The 23,644-nt window shown below is 40.8% G+C and overlaps 1 protein-coding gene across 45 annotated transcripts in view; it reads left to right on the top strand.

Moving 5' to 3' along the window:
- Positions 1-23,644, top strand: part of CEP70 (centrosomal protein 70) — a 101,759-nt gene that overhangs the window by 8,629 nt on the left and 69,486 nt on the right. For 17 of the 45 annotated variants that reach the window (XR_006696195.3, XR_012430746.1, XR_012430747.1 and 14 more), the window contains 4 exons: positions 18,282-18,355; positions 19,538-19,628; positions 20,069-20,192; positions 21,041-21,221. Coding sequence is in view for 38 of the 45 variants with exons in the window: in XM_015444587.4 (XP_015300073.3) it covers positions 18,282-18,355; positions 19,538-19,628; positions 20,069-20,192; positions 21,041-21,221 (470 nt within the window). In the remaining 7 variants the exon portion in view is untranslated. Of the gene's footprint in view, positions 1-810; positions 897-1,136; positions 1,222-2,502; positions 2,561-4,293; positions 4,430-18,229; positions 18,356-19,537; positions 19,629-20,068; positions 20,193-21,040; positions 21,222-23,644 lie in introns of those variants that run through there. The other 28 variants (XR_012430748.1, XM_074031142.1, XM_045386893.3 and 25 more) reach the window with 5 other exon arrangements.

Here is a 23,644-nt window from a genome sequence, read left to right as displayed (position 1 = left end):
TGGTCTATTACTCAAGAAATCTTTGCCCAATCCAATGTCCTGGAGAGTTTCCTCCATTTTTTTGTAGTACTTTCATAGTTTGAGGGCTTAGATTTAAGTCTTGATTCATTTTTATTTGATTTTTGTATATGGTGAGAGATAGGGGTCTAGTTCCATTCTTCTGCATATCGATACCCAGTTTCCCAGCACCATTCATTGAAGAGACTTTCCTTTCCCCAGTGTATGTTCTTGGCACCTTTGTCAGTAATGAGTTCACTGTCAGTATGTGGATTTGTTTCTGGGTTTTCTGTTCTGTTCCATTGGTCTATATGTCTGTTTTTGTGGCAGTAGTATGCTGTTTTGGTTAATGTAACTCTGTAATATAATTTGAAATCAGTTAATGTGATTCCTCCAGTTTTATTCTTTTTGCTCAGGATAGCTTTGGCTATTCTGGGTCTTTTGTGGTTCCATATAAATTTTAGGATTATTTTGTCTATTTCTGTGAAGAATGTTATTGGTATTTTGCTAGGCATTTGCATTGAATCAGTAGATTGCTTTGAGTAGTATAGATATTTTAACAATATTGATTGTTTCAATCTATGAACATGGAATATCTTTTCATTTTTTGTGGCCTCTTCAACTTCTGTCATCAGTATTTTATAATTTTCATTGTAGAGATGTTTTACTTCATTGGTTCAATTAATTCCTAGGTGTTTAATTTTCTTTGTGACTATTGTAAGTGGGATTACTGTTTTGATTTCTTTTTCAGATTGTCATTGTTATTTTATAGAAATGCTACTGATTTTTGTAAGCTGATTTTGTATCTTGCAGCTTTCCTGAATTTATCAGTTCAAATAGCTTTTTGGTGGAGTCTTCAGGTTTTTCCAAATATAAGATCATACCGCCTGCAGACAAGGGTAATTTGACTTATTTCAAATTTTGATGCCCTTTTTTTCCTTTCTCTTGTCTAACTGCTAGCTAGAGCAATTCCAGTCCTTTTTCATCTCTAGCTAGAGCAATTCCAGTCCTAGCTAGAGCAATTCCAGTCCTAGCTAGAGCAATTCCAGTCCTTTTTCATCTCTGATTTTGTTTGAATCTTTTTTCCTTCATTAGTCTGGCTAAAGGTTTGTCAATTTTTTATCCTTATTCTGTTCCAGATCTTAGAGGAAAGGCTTTCAGTTTTTCCCGATTCAGTATGATACTGCCTGTGGGTCTGTCATATATGGCTTTTATTATGTGGAGGTATGTTCCTTTTATACTCAGTTTTCTTAAGTTTTTTTTTTTTTTTTTTTAATCATGAAGGGATGTTGAATTTTATCAAGTGCTTTTTCAGCATCAATTGAAATGATCATATGGTTTTTGTCTTTCATTCTGTTGATATGATGTATTACATTGATTGATTTGCATATGTTGAATCATCCTTGCAATCCCTGGGATAAATCCCACTTAGTCATGGTGAATGATCTTTTTAATGTGTTGTTGAATTTGGTTTGCTAGTATTTTGTTGAGGATTTTTGCATCAATATTAATCAGGGATATTGGCCTGTAGGTTTTTTTTTTCCTCTCTCTTTTTTTGATATGTCTTTGTCTGGTTTTGGTATCAGGGTAATACTGGCCTCAGAGAATGAGTTTGGATGTATTCCCTCCTCTTCCATTCTTCAGAATGGTTTGAGTAGGGTTGGTATTAGTTCTTTAAATGTTTGGTAGAATTCAGCAGTGAAGCCATCGAGTCCCAGGCTTTTCTTTGCTGGAGGACTTTTTATTATAGCTTCAATGTTGTTATTGTTAGTGATCTGTTCAGGTTTTGGATTCTTTGTGGTTCAATCTTAATAGGTTGTATGTGTCTAGGAATTTATCCATTTCTTCTAGATTTTCTAGTTTATTGGCATATAGTTGCTCCTAGTAGGCTCTAATGATCCTTTGTATTTCTGCAATATTGATTGTAATGTCTCCTTTGTCATCTCTGATTTTATTTGAGTCTTTTCTCTTTTTTCATCATTAGTCTGGCTAAGAGTTTGTCAGTTTTCTACATCTTTTCAAAAAACCAACTTTTTGTTTCATTGTCCTTATGTCTCGTTTTATTTGTTTCAATTTCATTTATTTTTCCTGTAACCTTTATTATTTTTTCTACTTTCAGTTTGGTTTGCTCTTGCTTTTCTAGTTCTTTAACATGCATCATTAGGTTGTTTATTTGAAGTTTTTCTTTTTCATATAGGCACTTACAGCTATAAATTTCTCTCAGTACTGTTTTCACTGTATCCCATAGGTTTTGGTATGTTCTGTTTCCATTCTCATTTGTTTTAAGAAATTTTTCAGTTTCCTTCTTAATCTCTTCATTGACCCACTGATGATTCAGGAGCCTATTGATTAATTTCCATATGTTTGAATAGTTTCCCAAATTCCTCTTGTTACTGATTTCTAGTTTTATTCCATTGTGGTCAGAGAAGATACTTTATGTTATTCCAGTTTGTTTTTAATGTTTTAACACTTGTTTTGTGGCCTAACCTATGGTCCATACTTGAGACTGATCCATGTACTGAGGAGAAGAATGTGTATTCTTCAGCCACTGGATGAAACATCTGTAAGTATCTATTAGGTCCATTTGTTCTATAGTGCAGATTAAGTCAGATGATTCTTTTTTGATTTTATGTCTGGATGATCTGTCTGATGAAACTGTGGTGTTGAAGTCTTCAACTATTATTGTGTTGGGAATTATCTCTCTCGAGCCCTGGTAATATTTGCTTTATATATCTGGGTACTCCAGTGTTGGGTGTATAATATTTACAGTTGTTACATACTCTTGCTGAATTGACCGTTCATCATTATATAATGACCTTGTTTGTCTCTTCTTACAGTTTTTGTCTTAAAATTGCTTTTGTCTGATGTAAGAATAGCTACTCCTGCTATACTGGATTCCATTGGCATGTAATATCCTTTTCCATTTCTTAATTTTCAGTCTATATGTGTCTTTATAGGTGAAGTATATTTCAGTTTGGCCACTCTAGTGTTTTGATTGTAGAGTTTAGTCCATTTACGTTCAATATTATTGACAAATAGGGACTTACTACTGTCATTTTGTTGTTTTCTGGTTGTTTTGTGGTCTTTTTCCTTCTTTCCTGCCTTCCTTTAGTGAAGGTGATTTTTCTCAGATGGTATGTTTTAATTTCTTGCTTCTTATTTTTTGTGTATCCATTGTATGTTTTTGGATGTAAGGTCACCATGAGGCTTGAAAATAGTATCTTATAATCCATTATTTTACCTATTTATTTATTTTTATTTTATTTTTTTTGAGATGGAGTCTAGTTCTGTCACCCAAGCTGGAATGCAGTGGCATGATTATGGCTCACTGAAACCTCCGTCTTCTGGGTTCAAGTGATTCTCCTGCCCCAGCCTCCCAAGTAGCTGGTACTACAGGCACGCGCCACCATGCCCAGAGAATTTTTGTATTTTTAGTAGAGTCGAGGTTTCACTATGTTGGCCAGGCTGGTCTTGAACTTGACCTTGTGATCTGCCCACCTCAGCCTCCCAAAGTGCTGGGATTAAAGGCCACCGTGCCCAGCTCATTATTTTATTTTTTATTTTTTTGAGATGGAGTCTCGCTCTGTCATCCAGACTGGAGTGCAGTGGCACTATCTTGGCCACAAAACAAGATATCTTGGCTATTGCTCCACCTCCTGGGTTCAAGCGATTCTCCTGCCTCAGCCTCCCGAGTAGCTGCGACTATGGGCATGTGTCACCATGCCTGGCTAATTTTTGTATTTTTCGTGGAGATGGGGTTTCACCATGTTGGCCAGGATGGTCTCGAACTCCTGACCTCAGGTGATCCACCCATCTCGGCCTCCGAAAGTGCTGGGATTATAGGCGTGAGCCACCGCACCTGGCCTATTCCATTATTTTAAACAACACTGATTGCATAAACAAACTAACAAACAGGCAAAAGGAAAACTAATAAAAACTCTACACTTTAACTTCGTCTCCCTGCATTTTAGTCGTTTCTCTTTGTGTCTTATTGTACTGTGTCTTGAAAAGTTGTTGTAGTTATTTTTATTGTTTTATATTTTTATCTTTCTACTCAAGATCTGAGTAGTTTACACACAATTACAATATTATAATATTCCGTTTTTCTTTTTTTTTTTTTTTTTCTTTTTTAAGATGAAGTCTCGCTCTGTCACTTAGGCTGTAGTGCAGTGGCACGATCTCGGCTCACTGCAACTTCCGCCTCCCGGGTTCAATCTATTCTCTGCCTCAGCCTCCCGAGTAGCTGGGATTACAGGCACCCACCACCAAGCCTGGCTAATTTTTTTGTATTTTTAGTAGAGACAGGGTTTCACCGCATCGGCCAGGCTGGTCTTGAACTCCTGACCTCATGATCCACCCACCTCGGCGTCCCAAAGTGCTGAGATTACAGGCGTGAGCCACCGTGCCTGGCCTCTGTTATATTTTATTACCAGTGAGTTTTGTACCTTCAAATAATTTCTGCTCATTAACGTCCTTTTCTTTCAGATTGAAAAAATTCCCTTTAGCGTTTCTTGTAGGACAGGTCTGGTGTTGATGAAATTCCTCAACTTTTGTTTGTCTGGTAACAACCTTATTGCTTCTAGGGTAAAATTTTTTTTTGCGTCAGCATTTTAAATATGTCATGCCACTCGTGGCCTATACAGTTTACATTGAGATGTCTTCTGCCAGATGTATTGGAGCTCCGTTGTATATTATTTGTTTCTTTTCTCTTGCTGCTTATAGAATTCTTTTTTTTCCTTGACCTTGGGAGTTTATTAAATGCCTTGAGGTAGTCTCCTTGGGTTAAATCGGCTTGATTTTCTGCAACCGTTTTGTACTTGAATACTGATATCTTTCTCTGGGTTTAGGAAGTTCTCTGTTATCCCTTTGAATAAACTTTCCTTCTTTTCTTTTTCTTTTTTTTTTTTTTTGAGACAGAGTTTCACTCTTGTCACCCTGACTGGAGTGCAATGGCGCGATCTCGGGTCACTGCAACCTTTACCTCCTGGGTTCAGGCAATTCTCGTGCCTCAGTCTCCCGCATACCTGGGATTACAGGCGTACGCCACCACACCTGGCTAATTTTGTATTTTTAGTAGAAACAGGGTTTCACCACGTTGGCCAGGCTGGTCTCGAACTCCTGACTGCAGGTGATCCACCCGCCTTCGCCTCCCAAAGTGCTGGGATTACACGCGTGAGCTACTGCGCCCAGGCTGAATAAACTTTCTACCCCTCTCTCTCTCTACTTCCTCTTTAAGGCCAATAACTCTTAGATTTGCCCTTTTGAAGCGATTGTCTAGATCTTACAGGCATAATTCATTCTTCCTTCTTTTCTTTTCTTTTTTTTTTTTTTGAGATGGAGTCTCGCTCTGTCGCCCAGGCTGGAGTGCAGTGGCGGGATCTCGGCTCAATGACCTCCACCCGCCGGGTTCAAGTGATTCTGCCTCAGCCTCCTGAGTAGCTGGGATTACTGGCACATGCCACCACGCCCAGCTAATTTTTGTATTTTTAGTAGAGATGGGGTTTCACCATATTGGTCAGCCTGATCTCGAACTCCTGACTTTAGGTGATCCACCCTCCTCGGCCTCCCAAAGTGTTGGGATTATAGGCATGAACCACCGTGCCTGGCCTTTTTTTTATTCTTTGTTTCTCTTGTCTCCTCTGACCATGTATTTTCAAATGGCCTGTGTTCAGGCTCACTGATTCTTCTGCTTGATCAATTATGCTATGAAGACGCTCTGATGTATTCTTCATTATGTCAGTTGCATTTTTCACACTCAGAATTTCTGCTTGAGTTTAAAAAATTATTTCAGTTTCTTTGTTAACTTTGTCTAATAGGATCCTGAATTCCTTCTCTGTGTCATCTTGAATTTCTTTTTTTTTTTTTTTTTTTTTGAGACGGAGTCTCGCTCTGTCGCCCAGGCTGGAGTGCAGTGGCGCGATCTCGGCTCACTGCAAGCTCCGCCTCCCGGGTTCACGCCATTCTCCTGCCTCAGCCTCCCGAGTAGCTGGGACTACAGGCGCCCACAACCGCGCCCGGCTAATTTTTTGTATTTTTAGTAGAGACGGGGTTTCACCGTGGTCTCGATCTCCTGACCTTGTGATCCGCCCGCCTCGGCCTCCCAAAGTGCTGGGATTACAGGCGTGAGCCACCGCGCCCGGCTTGAATTTCTTTGAGTTTCTTCAAAACAGCTATTTTGAATTCTGTCTGAAAGGTCACATATCTCTGTCTGTCTAGGATTGGTCCCTGGTATCTTATTTAGTTTGTTTGGTGAGGTCATGTTCTCCTGGATGGTCTTGATACTTGTGGATGTTTGTTGGTGTCTGAGCATTGAAGAATTAGGTATGTATTGTAGTCTTTGTAGTCTGTGCTTGTTTGTACCCATCCTTCTTGGGAAGACTTTCCAGAGACTTGAGTGCTGTGATCTGAGTTTTTGGTCACTGCAGCTATATCTGAGTTAGGGGATACCCCAAGCTCAGTAATGCTGTGGTTCTTGCAGACTTATAAAGTTACCACCTTGCTGGTCTTGGACGAGATCTGGAAGAATTCTGTGGATTACCAGGCAGAGACTCTTGTCTTCCCTTGCTTTCTCTGAAACAAATGGAGTCTGTCTGTGCTGAGCTGCCTAGAACTGGGGGAGGGGGGTGACACAGGCATCCCTGTGGGCAGCCCCACTGGGACTGTACTCGGTCTGACCAGGGCCTGGAATCAGAATTCTTAGAAGCCTACCTGGTGCTCTGTTTTACTGAGGCTGTGCTGGCACCACAACCATGAGAAAAGGTTCTTCCCATTTTTCCCTCCCCTTTCCCGAGGCAGAGAAGTCTCCACTTGTCTGCTGCCACCACAGACCCATGGGGAGTATGCCAGGATACTGCCTGTGTTCACTTAAGGCCCAAGGCTCTTTAGTCAGCTGGTGAATGCTACCAGACCTGGGACTCATCTTTCAGGGCAGTGGCTTCCCCTCTGGTCCAGAGTGGGGTCCAGAGAAGCTAAGAGCCAAAACCTGGAATTGAGAACCGCGAGAGCTTTCTTAGTGCTCTTCTCCACTTTGGCCAAGCTGGTATTTAAGCTCAGGAAAGTCTTCTTTACTCTTCCATCTACTTTTCTTAAGCAGAAGGGGTCTGTCCTCATAGCCACCACAGCTGTGAATGTGCTGGATCACACCTGAAGCCAGCATGTCTGAGTCTCACTCAGTACCCATGGCATATACCACCTGGTTCCTGCTGCTGATTATTCAGGGCCCAAGGGCTCTTTAATCAGCAGATGATGAATCCTGCCAGGAGTGGGTCCTTCTCTTCAAGGCAGTGGGCTCCTTTCTGGCCAAGGATGTGTCTAGAAATGTTTGGGAGCTAGGGTCTGGAATGGGGGCCTCATAACTCTGCCCAGTGCCCTGTTCTACTGTGGCTGAGCTGGTATCCAGGTTGCAAGACAAAGTTCTCTTTACTCTTCCCTCTTGTCTCAAGCGGAAGGAAAGGTTTACTTTTGGAACTGCAAGCTGCACTGCCTGGGGTTGGGGGAGGGGTGATGCAAGCGCTCCTTTAGTTGCCCTGGCTGTTGTCTCACTGGGTCACATGCCCCTCAAGAGCACTAGCTCTGAGCCCAGCATAGCACTAGGACTTTCCTTGGAGTTGCAGTTCTTGTGGCCTAGATAGCATTTCGAGTTTATTTAGGACCCCAGAGCCCTTTAACTCAGGTTGGCGAGGCTTGCTGAAACTCAAGTTCTGACTACTGGGGTGGGTGATTCCCCTCTGGCTAGGACTGGTCTAAATGATCCCTCCAGTGGATGCCAGTTGACTTCTTCCTGGTGGTGTTGGTACTGCCTTTCAAAATGCAAAGTTCCACAGTCATTGCACTTTACTTTCCCTGAGTGCACAGATTCTCTGTCTGTGCCACATGGCTGGCCGTTACTGGGGGATTGGGGGAGAATGGTATTGGCAATTTATAAATGTGTTTCTTACCCTCTTTGGTGCCTCTTTCAGCCATATGAAGTTAAAACCAGTTACTGTGATTGCTCACCTGATTTTTGGTTCTTACGAAGGTGGTTTTTGGAAAGATAGTTCTTAAATTTGGTGTTCCTATTGGAGGACAATTGGTGGAGGCTTCTTTTTGGTCATCTTGCTCTGCCTTCAATATTAACTTTTGATGGGGTTAGACCTCAGTGCTTTTCTTTGCTCACTTTTATGTAAAATTAGTTTTTCTGAACTTTTATAATGGTTGAGAGTTCAGGAAAGCTTTTTTAACATCTTAGACTTCTATTATTTTTGTGTAGTGTTTGAAAATATGACAGTTTGTTTTCTGAGACTTCCTGCTTCTATTATCTTCCCTATTTTGGTGTGAATCTTCCCTTCTCTCATCCCTATGTTGCTCAATTTTGATTCTCTTCCCAGAAGTTTCTTCTCATCACGGGTTCTGTCATGGAACTGTAACATGTCCATTTTGAGTTTTCACAGGGTTCCAGCATCTTCTGTTTTTCTTCTAGGAAAGGGTAAAACCCCTTCTGGTTTCACCTCCTGTTTCATGTTAGTGCCATAGTGAATATTAGTGATACCAATGAATTCGGGAGTTCTCTCATTCTCATAACCATCAGATACTGCCTGTAGCTGTTTTTGATTCCTGCACAGATGCTGGTACCATGCAGCTTTTATGGCTGTTAGTGGTTTGCCCTCCTCCACTTATATTTTAGTGTTTGTGAGAATAACTTTTCACCAGCTTTTGATAAAAATACAGTTAGCTCTCTATATCTGCCAGTTTTGTATCCACAGATTCAACCGACTGCAGATTGGAACCTGCAGATAAGGAAGGCCAACACCATTTAATAGAAGGAACTTGAGCATCCATAGATTTTGGTACTTGCAGGTGGTTCTGAAACCAATCCCCAATGTATAGGGAAGACCTGCTGTATTGCTTTTGGGTTTTTAACTTTGCTCTCTAGTTGCTTCTGTTTTAATGTGGGATGCAGAGATGAAAAAACTATGCTGTGGCCATGCCATCGTCCCAGAATTGTTTCTTTATTCTCTTTTAACTGCTTTAATGTTTTTATTTTAAATGGCTTTTTAGTATTTTAGATGTCTTTTTTCCCTTCAAGAGCATATAGCTTGATTTTTAAAAATCTAGTTTGACAGTCTTTCTCTTAACTGGAGCCATTCATGATTAATGTAATTACTGATGTGGATTTAAATCTACCATATTGTCAAGTACCATGTGCTTTTCTCTCTGTTTTATCTCTTCTCTGCTTATGTTTCTCTTCTTTTGGGTTTATTTTTATTTTTATTTATTTTTTATTTTTTCCGAGGCAGAGTCTCTCTCTGTCGCCCAGGCTGGAGTGCAGTGGCACGATCTTGTCTCACTGCAGCTTCCATCTCCCAGGTTCAAGTGATTCTCCCGTCTCAGCCTCTCAAGTAGCTGGGATTACAGGCGTGAGCCGCCACACCCGGCTAATTTTTTCTATTTTTAGTAAAGATGGGGTTTCACCATGTTGGCCAGGCTAGTCTCGATCTCCTGACCTTATGATCTGCCCGCCTTGGCCTCCCAAAGTGCTGGGATTACAGGTGCGAGCCACTGCACCCGGCCCTTGGGTTTATTTATGCATGTATTTATTATACTTTAAGTTCTAGGGTACATGTGCACAGCGTGCAGGTTTGTTACATATGTATACATGTGCCATGTTGGTGTGCTGCACTCATTAACTCGTCATTTACATTAGGTATTTCTCCTAATGCTATCCCTCCCCCATCCCCCCACCCCATGACAGGCCCCGGTGTGTGATGTTCCCCTTCCTGTGTCCAAGTGTTCTCATTGTTCAGTTCCCACCTATGAGTGAGAACATGTGGTGTTTGGTTTTCTATCCTTGCGATAGTTTGCTCAGAATGATGGTTTCCAGCTTCATCCATGTCCCTACAAAGGACATGAAGTATTCTTTTTTATGGCTGAATAGTATTCCATGATGTATATGTGCCACATTTTCTTAATCCAGTCTATCATTGATGGACATTTGGGTTGATTCCAAGACTTTGCTATTGTGAATAGTGCTGCAATAAACATACCTGTGCATGTGTCTTTATAGTAGCATGATTTATAATCCTTTGGGTATATCCCCAGTAATGGGATGGCTGGGTCAAATGGTATTTCTAGTTCTAGATCCTTGAGGAACCGCCACACCGTCTTCCACAATGGTTGAACTAGTTTACAGTCCTACCAACAGTGTAAAAGCTTTCTATTTCTCCACATCCTCTCCAGCACCTGTTGTTTCCTGACTTTTTAATGACCGCCATTCTAACTGGTATGAGATGGTATCTCATTGTGATTTTGATTTGCATTTCTCTGGTGACCAGTGATAATGAGCATTTTTTCATGTGTCTGTTGGCTGTATGAATGTCTTCTTTTGAAAAGTGTCTGTTCATATCCTTCACCCATTTTTTGATGGGATTGTTTGATTTTTTCTTGTAAATTTGTTTAAGTTCTTTGTAGATTCTGGATATTAGCCCTTTGTCAGATGGTTAGATTGCAAAAATTTTCTCCCATTCTATAGGTTGCCTGTTCACTCTGATGGTAGTGTGTTCAGAATTGGTGGGTTCTTGGTCTCACTGACTTCAAGAATGAAGCCGTGGACCCTCGCGGTGAGTGTTAACGGTTCTTAAAGATGGTGTGTCTGGAGTTTGTTCCTTCAGATGTTCAGATGTGTCTGGAGTTTTTTCCTTCTGGTGGGTTCGTGGTCTCACTGATTTTAGGCGTGAAGCTGCAGAACTTCGTGGTGAGTGTTACAGCTCATAAAGCCAGTGCGTCTGGAGTTGTTTGTCCTTCCCGGTGGGTTCGTGGTCTCGCTGGCTTCAGGAGTGAAGCTGCAGACCTTTGCAGTGAGTGTTACAGCTTATAAAGGTGGCGTGGACCCAAAGACTGAGCAGCAGTAAGATTCATTGTAAAGAGCAAAAGAACAAAACTTCCACAGCATGGAAGGGGACCTGAGCAGGTTGCCGCTGCTGGCTTGTGCAGCCTGCTTTTATTCTCTTATTTGACCCCACTCACATCCTGCTGATTGGTCCATTTTACAGATATTTGATTGGCCCATTTTACAGAGAGTTGATTGGTCTGTTTTGACAGGGTGATGATTGGTGCGTTTACAAACCTTGAGCTAGATACAGAGTGCTGATTGGTGCATTTACAATCCTTTAACTAGACACAAAGTGCTGATTGGTGTGTTTACAATCCTTTAGCTAGACATAAAAGTTATCCAAGTCCCCACCAGATGAGCTAGATACAGAGTGCTCATTGGTGCAGCCACAAGCCCCAGGCTAGAGGCAGAGTGCTGATTGTTGCATTTACAATCCTGTAGCTAGACATAAAAGTTCTGGAAGTACCCGCGCTGCTGCGCCTCAGGAGCTCAGCTGGCTTCACTTAGTGCTGGCACTCCTCAGCCCTTGGGCGGTGGATGGGACCAGGCGCCACAGAGCAGGGGGCGGCGCCCGTCGCGGGAACCCATGGGGGAGGGGGCTTGGGCATGGCAGGCTGCAGGTCCCGAGCCCTGCCCCGTGGGGAGGTGGCTGAGGCCTGGCGAGAATTCGAGTGTGGCATGGGTGGGCCAGCAGTGCTGGGGGACCTGGTGCACCCTCCACAGCTGCTGGCCTGGGTGGTAAGCCCCTTATTGCCTGGGGCCAGCGGCGCCAGCCAGCCGCTCTGAGCAAGGGCCCACAGAGCCTGCACCCACCCGGAACTCGCGCGGGCCTGTGAGCACTGCGCACATTCTTGTTTCCCTCCCGTGCCTCTCCCTCCACACCTCCCTGCAAACAGGGAGCCGGATCTGGCCTCAGCCAGCCTAGAGAGGGGCTCCCACAGTTCAGTGGTGGGATGAAGGTCTCCTCAAGCACTGCCAGAGTGGATGCTGAGGCCGAGGAAGCGCCCAGAGTGAGGGCTGCTAGCACGTTGTCCCCTCTCAGTAGTTTCTTTTGCTGTGTAGAAGCTCTTTAGTTTAATTAAATCCCATTTGTCTATTTTGGTTTTTGTTGCCATTGCTTTTGGTGTTTTAGTCATGAAGTCCTTGCCCATGCCTATGTTCTGAATGGTATTGCCTAGGTTTTCTTGTAGGGTTTTTATGATTTTAGGTCTAACATTTAAATCTTTAATCCGTTTTGAATTAATTATTGTACAAGGTGTAAGGAAGGGATCCCAGTTTCAGCTTTTTACATATGGCTAGCCAGTTTTCCCAGCAGCATTTGTAAATAGGAAATCCTTTCCCTATTTCTTGTTTTTGTCAGGTTTGTCGAAGATCAGATGGTTGTAGATGTGTGGTGTTATTTCTGAGGCCTCTGTTCTGTTCCATTGGTCTATATTTCTGTTTTGGTACCAGTACCATGCTGGTTTGGTTACTGTAGCATTGTAGTATAGTTTGAAGTCAGGTAGCGTGATGCCTCTAGCTTTGTTCTTTTTGCTTAGGATTGTCTTGGCTATGAGGGCTCTTTTTTGGTTCCATATGAACTTTAAAGTATTTTTTCCAATTCTGTGAAGAAAGTCATTGGTAGCATGATGGGGATGGCATTAAATCTATAAATTACCTTGGGCGGTATGGCCATTTTCACGATATTGATTCTTCCTATCCATGAGCATAGAATGTTCTTCCATTTGTTTGTGTCCTCTTTTGTTTCATTAAGCAGTGGTTTGTAGTTCTCCTTGAAGAGGTCCTTCACATCCCTTGTAAGCTGGATTCTTAGGTATTTTATTCTCTTTGTAGCAATTGTGAATGGGAGTTCACTCATGATTTGGCTTTCTGTTTGTCTGTTACTGGTGTACAGGAATGCTTGTGATTTTTCTCTTTGATTTTGTATCCTGAGACTTTGCTGAAGGTGCTTATCAGCTCGAGGACATTTTGGGCTGAGACAGTGGGGTTTGCTAAATATACAATCAATGTCATCTGCAAACAGGGACAATTTGACTTCCTCTTTTCCTAATTGAATGCCCTTTTTTTTCTTTTTCTTGCCCGATTGCCCTGGGCAGAACTTCCAACACTATGTTGAATAGGAGTGGTGAGAGAGGGCATCCCTGTCTTGTGCCTGTTTTCAAAGGGAATGCTTCCAGTTTTTGCCCATTCAATATGATATTGGCTGTGGGTTTGTCATAAATAGCTCTTATTATTTTGAGATACAGCCCATCAATACCTAGTTTATTGAGAGTTTTTAGCATGAAGCGCTGTTGAATTTTGTCAAAGGCCTTTTCTGCATCTATTGAGATAATCATGTGGTTTTTGCCTTTGGTTCTGTTTACGTGATGGATTACGTTTATTGATTTGCATGCGTTGAACCAGCCTTGCATCCCAGGGATGAAGCCAACTTGATCTTGGTGGATAAGCTTTTTGATGTGCTGCTGGATTCGGTTTGCCAGTATTTTATTTAGGATTTTCACATCGATGTTCATCAGGGATATTGGCCTGAAATTTTCTTTTTTTGTTGTATCTCTGCCAGGCTTTGGTATCAGGATGATGCTGGCCTCATAAAATGAGTTAGGGAGGATTCTCTCTTCTTCTATTGATTGGAATAGTTTCAGAAGGAATGGTACCAGCTCCTCTTTATACCTCTGGTAGAATTCGGCTGTAAATCCATCTGGTCCTGGACTTTTTTTGGTTGGTAGGCTGTTAATTATTGAGCCTGTTATTGATCTATTCAGGGATTCCAACTTCTTCCTGGTTTAGACTTGGGAGAGTATACATGTCCAGGAATTTATCCATTTCTTCTAGATTTTCTAGTTTATTTGCATAGAGGTGTTTATAGTATTCTCTGATGGTAGTTTGTATTTCTGTGGGGTCAGTGGTGATATCCCCTGTATCATTTTTTATTGCATCTATTTGATTCTTCTCTCTTTTCTTCTTTATTAGTTTTGCTAGCAGTCTATTTTGTTGATCTTTTCAAAAAACTAGCTCCTGGATTCATTGATTTTTTTTTTTTTTGAAGGGTTTTTTTGTGTCTCTATCTCCTTCAGTTCTGCTGTGATCTTACTTATTTCTTGTCTTCTGCTAGCTTTTGAATTTGTTTGCTCTTGCTTCTCTAGTTCTTTTAATTGTGATGTTAGGGTGTCTATTTTAGATCTTTCCTGCTTTCTCTAGTGGGCATTTGGTGCTGTAAATTTCCCTGTACACATTACTTTAAATGTGTCCCAGATATTCTGGTACATTGCGTCTTTGTTCTTATTGTTTTCAAAGAACATCTTTATTTCTGTCTTCATTTTGTTATTTACCCAGTAGTCATTCAGGAGCAGATTGTTCAGTTTCCATGTAGTTGTGCAGTTTTGAGTGAGTTTCTTAATCCTGAGTTCTAATTTGATTGCACTGTGGTCTGAGAGACAGTTCGTTGTGATTTCTGTTCTTTTACATTTGCTGAGGAGTGCTTTACTTCCAACTATGTGGTCAATTTTTGAATAAGTGTGATGTGGTGCTGAGAAGAATGTATATTCTGTTGATTTGGGGTGGAGAGTTCTGTAGATGTCTATTAGGTCTGCTTGGTGCAGAGCTGAGTTCAAGTCCTGGATATCCTTGTTAACTTTTCTGTCTCATTGATCTGTCTAATATTGACATTGGGATGTTAAAGTCTCCCATTATTATTGTGTGGGAGTCTAAGTCTCTTTGTAGGTCTCTAAGGACTTGCTTTATGAATCTGGGTGCTCCTGTATTGGGTGCATATATATTTAGGATAGCTAGCTCTTGTTGTTGAATTGATCCCTTTACCATTATGTAATAGCCTTCTTTGTCTCTTTTGATCTTTGTTGGTTTAAAGTCTCTTTTATCAGAGACTAGGGTTGCAACCCCTGCTTTTTTTTTTTTTTTTTTTGCTTTCCATTTGCTTGGTAGATCTTCCTTCATCCCTTTATTTTGAGCCTGTGTGTGTCTCTGCACGTGAGATGGGTCTCCTGAATACAGAACACTGATGAGTCTTGACTCTTTATCCAGTTTGCCAGTCTGTCTTTTAATTGACACATTTATCCCATTTATATTTAAGGTTAATATTGTTATGTGTGAATTTGATCCTGTCATTTTGATGATAGCTGGTTATTTTGCCTGTTAGTTGATGCAGTTTCTTCCTAGCATTGTTGATCTTTACAATTTGGCATGTTTTTGCAGTGGCTGGTACTGGTTGTTCCTTTCCATGTTTAGTGCTTCCTTCAGGAGCTGTTGTAAGGCAGGCCTGGTGGTGACAAAATCTCTCAGCATTTGCTTGTCTGTAAAGGATTTTATTTCTCCTTCACGTATGAAGCTTAGTTTGGCTGATATGAAATTCTGGATTGAAAATTCTTTTCTTTAAGAATGTTGAATATTGGCCCTCACTCTCTTCTGGCTTGTAGGGTTTCTACCGAGAGATCTGCTGTTAGTCTGATGGACTTCCCTTTGTGGTTAACCTGACCTTTCTCTCTGGCTGCCCTTAACATTTTTTACTTCATTTCAACCTTGGTGAATCTGACAATTATGTGTCTTGGGGTTGCTCTTCTCAAGAAGTATCTTTGTGGTGGTCTCGGTATTTCCTGAATTTGAATGTTGGCCTGTCTTGCTAGGTTGCAGTAGTTCTCCTGGATAATATCCTGAGGAGTGTTTTCCAGCTTGGTTCCATTCTCCCTGTCACTTTTGGGTACACCAATCAAACGTAGATTTGGTCTTTTCATATAGTCCCATATTTCTTGGAAGCTTTGTTCGTTCCTTTTTACTCTCTTTTCTCTAAACTTATTTTCTTGCTTCATTTTATTAATTTTATCATCAATCACTGAAATCCTTTCTGCCACTTGATCAAATCGGCTACTGAAGCTTGTGGTGCATGCGTCACCTAGTTCTCATGTCATGGTTTTCAGCTCCATCAGGTCATTTGAGGTCTTCTCTACACTGTTTTTTCTAGTAAGCCATTTGTCTAATCTTTTTTCAAGGTTTTTAGCTTCCTTGTGATGGGTTTGAACATCCTCCTTTAGCTTGGAGAAGTTTGTTATTACTGATCTTTTGAAGCCTACTTCTGTCGACTCATCAGAGTCATTCTCCATCCAGCCTTGTTCCGTTGCTGGTGAGGAGCTGTGATCCTTTGGAGGAGAAGAGGCGCTCTGATTTTTAGAATTTTCACCTTTTCTGCTGTGGTTTCTCCCCATCTTTGTGGTTTTATCTACCTTTGGTCTTTGATGATGGTGACTTACAGATGGGATTTTGGTATGGATGTCCTTTTTGTTGACGTTGATGCTATTCCTTTCTGTTTGTTAGTTTTCTTTCTAACAGTTAGGTCCCTCAGCTGCAGGTCTATGGGAGTTTGCTGGAGGTCCACTCCAGAACCTGTTTGCCTTGGTATCACCAGCGGAGGCTGCAGAACAGCAAATATTGCAGAACAGCAAATGTTGCTGCCTGATCCTTCCTCTGAAAGATTCGTCTCAGAGGGGCACCTGGCTGTATGAGGTGTCAGTTGGGTCCTACTGGGAGGTGTCTCCCAGTTAGGCTACATGGAGGTCAGGGACCCACTTGAGGCAGTCTGTCCGTTCTCAGAGCTCAAACACCGTGCTGGGAGAACCACTGCTGTCTTTAGAGCTGTCAGACAGGGATGTTTCAGTCTGCAGAAGTTTCTGCTGCCTTTGTTCAGGTATGCCCTGCCCCCAGAGGTGGAGTCCACAGAGGCAGGCAGGCCTCGTTGAGCTGTGGTGGGCTCCACCCAGTTTGAGCTTCCTGGCTGCTTTGTTAACCTACTCAAGCCTCAGCAATAGTGGACGCCCCTCCCTCAACCAGGCTGCCACCTTGCAGTTCAATCTCAGACTGCTGCACTAGCAGTGAGCAATGTTCTGTGGATGTGGGACCCACTGAGCCAGGCATGGGATATAATCTCCTGGTTTGCAATTTGCTAAGACCATTGGAAAAGCGCAGTATTTGGGTAGCAGTGTCTCGATTTTCCTGGTACAGTCTGTCATGGCTTCCTTTGGCTATAAAAGGGAAGTACCCTGACTCCTTGTACTTCCTGGGTGAGGTGATGCCCCGCCCTGCTTTGGCTCGCCCTCTGTGGTCTGCACCTGCTTTCCAGCCAGTCCCAATGAGAAGAACCAGGTACCTCAGTTGGAAATGCAGAAATCACCCATCTTCTGCATCAATCACACTGGGAGCTGCAGACTAGAGCTGTTCATATTCGGCCATCTTGGACTTGGGTGTATTTTTTAAAATCCATCATTATAGTCTTATTTTTCCCCTTTACTAGTTACAAAATTATATGCTTCTGTTTGATTCTTCAGTTGATGTCCTAGAAATTCTCAAGCATCCTTAACTTATTCAAAAGCCCAATGTTATCAGATACCTTTACCAGTGTCCACCTGGATTGTAAACAAACTTAGAACACTGTTACTCCATTTGCCCTACTCTCAGCTAATATATTTCTGTTATTGTGCACTTTAATTGTATATTTTAAACTTCACAAGATCTCGTTATGTAGTCTGTGTTTAGACTCACTCATTTTTTTGCTCTATTTTTTTCTATATCTCTGCTTTTCTATCAGGGAGTCTTCTGCGTGAAGCATCTTCTTTAGAATTTTTTTTACAGAGCAGATTGGATGAACTCTCAGATTTATTTTGTGTCATGTATTTGAAAATATATTACTTTTGCCTTTATTATTCATTAATGAATGTTTTCACTGGCTTTAGAATTTTAGATCAGCAATTATTTTCTTTCAGCACATTGAAGATATGTCTAGGTATGACTGACTTTTTTTTTCTTTTTTCTTTTTTACTTTATCCCAGTTGCAGTATGTTGGGTTTCTAGAATGTGTGGATTTGTGTCTTTCATTGATTCTCAAATTTTTCTTAGCCATTAGCTCTTCAAATGCTGCTTCCACTCCATTCTTTCCTTTGTTCTTGGGTACCAGTTATGCATTATACTTCATCAGTGTATCCTCTATTTGGAGGAGTATGTCTTCTGTATTTTTCTGAATGCAGCATAAAGAACTGAAAGAAGCATCTTCCAAAAGTTAACAGTTTATTAATGTCACATGCTTTTCACATTATACAGTTAAGATATTTCCTTCATTCTGTGGTGGGGGGTGGGACAGGACAGAGTATGTGTGTGTGTGGTATATGTGTAAAATCCCAGAATGCTTTATTTCCAGAGGAGAACATTATAAGATAGGGTTTATTCAAATGAGTCTTACAATCTGCTATCTAAGAAGTCATGAAGTTTTGACGCAGGAATGACCTGAATTGCCCTGCAAGAGAAGTGGATTCTTTTAAATATACTTTTCTTTAACTCCTATTGCACTTTTTGTCTTTTTTCATTCAGGCAACTCAAATTTTTTAATTGCCAATTTCTGTTTCTTTTGATTCTACAAAAGAAACTATGTTTCCGGTAGCCCCTAAACCTCAGGATTCCAATCAACCGTCAGATAGACTCATGACTGAAAAACAGGTAAACTTAAAATATTTAAGACATTGCTTCTCAAAATATATGCCAAAGAATGCTACATCTGCAAACAGGAAAATTTGACTTTAAAAGGATTCTTTTCTCATAATTTTGGGAAATGCTGGGTTAAAGACTATGAAATGGTTTAATTACTCTAAGACTTCACAATATTAGTCTCCAAAGGGAGGATTTAGTATACAACATTTCATACCTACTTAACACTAGTTTGATGAACATTTCATTAGACTAGTGTTCTGTAGCATGTACTTTGGAAAATGCCATTCCCAGCTATTTTCAGAATTTACAATTACTTTACCTTAAAATGTAAGAGGTATCAGGGAACAATATGTATAAGTTAATCATTCAAAATATGTGACTTTATTATGTATAGAGCATTTTATTTTTATGAGTTACAGTAGATGTTCTGAGACACTAACTCAGAGCTTTTGGCTCCTAAAACAAACATCAGCGATAATTTTAGTTGTATCTACCACGTAGTTAAACTCTGTGATCAGAAAGACTAAAGCATAAATGAGGGAAAAGTTATGAGTGGGAGGAGGTGTCAAAAAAAAGGAGGAAAAAGTCAACAGTCAAAAAGAAAGATTTATTTGACTTTGAGAGCATCTTTCAGTATGATTCTGTTAGAGTCAGTTATCCAGATGGACAGGCTCCTTTTTATAGTTAGACCTTGTCCATTTGACAAGGAGCTGTCTGAAATATTGGCTCCAACTAGTCAGGTATGTTTTGCTTTTTTCGTGACCCTAGTCATTATGAAAGTGATACTTAGAAGTGACTCACCTTTTCTTTACTATTCAGTTATTATAGCCTAGTGTGCAGCTGTTTATTCTGAGCAGGGCGTGGTTTGGCTTATTAAATCTAAAACCTTAGAGTTGTTTGATTCACTGAAATTACAAGGTGTTTTTATTGTTGTTGGTTTTGTCCATTGAGGCCTACATGTGAGTATTCTGTATAATGCAACAATTTGTGCTTATTTACATACTTCTAGTCTATTACTAATTTTGCTAGAAACAATAAATGTGTTTTTTGGATATTGTATATACATAAACATTTATACTTAAAACTTTTGAAGAAAATGTTCTATTCTGAAAATGCAGGAAATTATGTCTGAGAGAATTTCTTCACTTTATATCTTAAAGTTGACCCTTTTCCCTCTCTTTGTAATTGTAGCAGGAGGAAGCAGAATGGGAAAGCATAAATGTGCTATTGATGATGCATGGCTTAAAACCTTTGTCTCTAGTCAAAAGAACAGATCTCAAAGGTAATTAGATCCTATTCTTGCTGCTTAAGTTAAAAAGAATTTTTCCTTAAAAATTTTTTTATCTTAGGGCCGGGCGCGGTGGCTCAAGCCTGTAATCCCAGCACTTTGGGAGGCCGAGACGGGCGGATCACGAGGTCAGGAGATCGAGACCATCCTGGCTAACACGGTGAAACCCCATCTCTACTAAAAAATACAAAAAACTAGCCGGGCGAAGTGGCGGGCGCCTGTGGTCCCAGCTACTCGGGAGGCTGAGGCAGGAGAATGGCGTAAACCCGGGAGGTGGAGCTTGCAGTGAGCTGAGATCCGGCCACTGCACTCCAGCCTGGGCGACAGAGCCAGACTCAGTCTCAAAAAAAAAAAAAAAAAAAAAAAAAAAAATTTATCTTAAATCTTTTGCCTTTTATTTTTACTATCTGTATTACATACTTTTTAAAATGTAGATCTCATCATTTTTGACAAGCAGTCATCACAAAGGATGAGACAGAATTTGAAATTGTTGGTGGAAGAAACATCACGTCAACAGAACATGATACAGGAGCTTATAGAAACTAATCAGCAGCTTAGGTAAGAAAATGGAAAATATTTCTTTTGAATTGTTTGTATGCATTCTAAAAATAACTGCATTGAAAACAATCTTGAAATTTAATTTCCCATTTTGATTAAATATTAAACTAAAAAATATTTTTGGCTGGGCGCGGTGGCTCAAGCCTGTAATCCCAGCACTTTGGGAGGCCGAGACGGGCGGATCACGAGGTCAGGAGATCGAGACCATCCTGGCTAACACGGTGAAACCCCGTCTCTACTAAAAAAAAAATACAAAACACTAGCCGGGCGAGGTGGCGGGCGCCTGTAGTCCCAGCTACGTGGGAGGCTGAGGCAGGAGAATGGCGTGAACCCGGGAGGCGGAGCTTACAGTGAGCTGAGATCCGGCCACTGCACTCCAGCCTGGGTCACAGAGCGAGACTCCGTCTCAAAAAAAAGAAAAAAAATATTTTTTTTTGTAGGTAAAATTTTAATAGGTAAATCTTTTGGTAATAGCTTAGCATGTATGTTTAATGGTACCCTATATTTCTTCTATTAGTTTCTGTTGCAGGATGAGCATCTCAAATCTGAAAATTTGAAAGGCTCCAAAATTTGAAACTTTTTGAGCACCAACATGATGCTTAAAGGAAATGCTTATTGGAGCATTTTGGATTTCGGATTTTCAGATTTGAGATACTTAACTAGTAAGTATGATGCAAATATTCCAAAGTCTGAAAAATCTGAAATATGAATCACTTCTGATTCCAAGCATTTTGGATAAAGAGAATGCAAAGAAACTTTAGAAAGTCAATATGTTGTTATATGGATATGTTTGGTAATTTGATTTATTTTTAATACTAAGGGAAGAAATTGTACGTCTTTTAACTTAGAAATGAACTTCAGCTAGAGCACAGCCGAGCAACCAATCAAGAACAACGAGCTAATGACTTGGAACAAATTATGGAGAGTGTGAAATCCAAAATTGGTGAATTGGAGGATGAATCACTAAATAGGGCTTGCCAGCAACAGAATAAAATAAAAGATCTTCAAAAGGAGCAGAAAACTTTACAGGTACTGAGTTATCAATTCCTAGATGATGGTTAGTTAGTACTAAAACAGCTCATTATGGCCCCAGGTGACTTCCATGTTGTTTGATTCAGTGGTTTTTACCTTTTCTGGCCTATCACTGCTACCTTGAAATTTTCTTCACTTGATTTCTAGAATGTCCTCTTTGTTTCCCTCTGACCTCACTGATCATTCTCTAATTTCTTTTGCTGTTTTTTTCCCCTCATCTCCCTAGCCTCTTAGTGTTGGAATTCCCCAGTGCTCAGTCTTTGGATCTTTTCTCTTTCCTATACACTTTGATTCCTTTGGTAATCTCAATCTAATATAGGATCCAAAATTTATATCTGTAGCCCTGTCCTCTCCCCGAATTCCAGACTCATATCCAGTTGCCTACTTGATATCTCTACTGGATATCTAATAGGCATCTACAACTTTATTTACTTTTTTGAGTCAGCGTCTGGCTCTGTCACCCAGGTTGGAGTGCAGTGGCGCAATCACAGCCCAGTGCAACCTCTGCCTCCTGCACTCAGGTGATCCTTCCACCTCAGCCTCTGGAGTAGCTGGGACTACAGGCATATGCCACCATGCCTGGCTAATTTTTATATTTTTTATAGAGACAGGCTTTTGCCATGTTACCTAGGCTGGTCTCAAACTCCTGAGCTCAAGTGATGCGCCTGCCTCGGCCTCCCAAAGTGCTGGGATTACAGGTGTGGGGCACTGCACCTGGCTGGCATCTACAACTTTTTATGTCTAAAACAGAAATGGCAATTTTATGACATTAAATAATTAAGCTTTCTAATTTTAAAAACTTAAAACGTGGGTGTTTATTGTGATTAAAGGAAATGAGTCTTGTGCTGGTAACTAATGTTTAGTTGTGTGAGATGTTTCTGATCTTTACCAACATTATATCATTATAAACATTAAGTTCTTATTTTAGTGGTTTTGCTGACACAACACTATATATATAACCTTTGCATATGTGAGTTCAGGCTATCTAAAAGGGAGCAGTATTCATCAGGCAGGGTCTGGAAGTCCCCTCAGTGTATGCTGGCAGTATTGGAAGGATCAGATGAGTTAGTATAAATTCCATGGAGTCCAAGAGAATTAACCAGAGATACTAGGGAGCTCTAGTATGAGGATAGAGGCAGTTGGTGCTCTGACCTTGTTTATGTGCCAGCTTGGGGCAGGCAGTACTAGAGCTGCTGATATTGATCATAGTTTCGGAGAAGACATTGTTTGACAAACTCTTCTACTATTAGAATGCTATATTTTTAGGTTGGCTTTTTTTTTTTTTGAGACAGAGTTCAGCTCTGTCGCCCAGGCTGGAGTGCAGTGGCATGATCTAGCCTCACTGCAACCTCCGCCTCCCAGGTTCAAGCGATTCTCCTGCCTCAGCCTCCCAAGTAGCTGAGACTACAGGCATGCACCACCATGCCTGGCTAATTTTTTGTGTTTTAGTAGAGACGGAGTTTCACTATCTTGGCCAGGCTGCTCTTGAACTCTTGACTTCATGATCCACCCGCCTCAGCCTCCCAAAGTGCTGAGATTATAGGCGTGAGCCACTGCGCCCGGCCTAGGTTGGCTTTGTTAACAAGGTTGCTTTCCTCATTGATAGTATATTTATAACATCTCTCTAAAAGGAGGGGTATTTTGGAAATATTTTCTGTATGCATTGGTTTAGACCTTGCTCTTATAGAGCAAGTAGAAATCTGAAGCTCTTTAAATCATTGACTTATTGGTGTGAAAAAGCAGCCATCAGAAGCTGTAAAGGTGCTGTGCTGGGTCTTTGGCTGAGTGAACAAGTTCAGAGCAGGGAAGACCAGTGGTCTTTGTTGGGGAAGATATCTATTTATCTTTCAGAGAGGTTGCGATATAATTAATAACAAAATTAAATTATTAGAAATACAAGGCTTACAAATTTACCAGGGTTTTAAGCACTTCAAAGAACAGATACATGAGAGTTCATTGGTAAGGGGTGACTTGAATGTAATGCCATGTATTTTCTATCAAATGGTTTCATCTATCATAAATGATTTATCATGCCTTTAGCTCTTTGTTCCACGTCCCAAAGATTTGTCCTGTAGCTTATAAATTGGTACAGAGGAGGTTTCATGTTTCAGTCACCCATAGAAGGGGAAAGGCAAATAGGATTGAGGAGTGGATACCTGGGGTTGGGGAAGGCTATCCTGTCCTAATATGATCAACTGAAATTAGTTGTTTGTTTTTTTAAGTCTCTGATGGGTACTTAGGGAGTGTCAACAGAAATCACAAACCCAAGGAATTGCTGTCCCTGAATGTTGCTAGGTTGCCTCATTTCATACTAGTCAAACATCTCATTCTATTATAGAGAAGGAAAAAATATTTTTACTTCTATCCTTTCAGATTCTCAATCAGGGCTCTATAACAAAAGCCTAACAAGTGAAAAACAA

Source organism: Macaca fascicularis, chromosome 2 (genome assembly GCF_037993035.2).
Source record: "Macaca fascicularis isolate 582-1 chromosome 2, T2T-MFA8v1.1".
NCBI lineage: Eukaryota > Metazoa > Chordata > Mammalia > Primates > Cercopithecidae > Macaca > Macaca fascicularis.
This window is presented reverse-complemented; position numbering and strand designations above follow the sequence as displayed.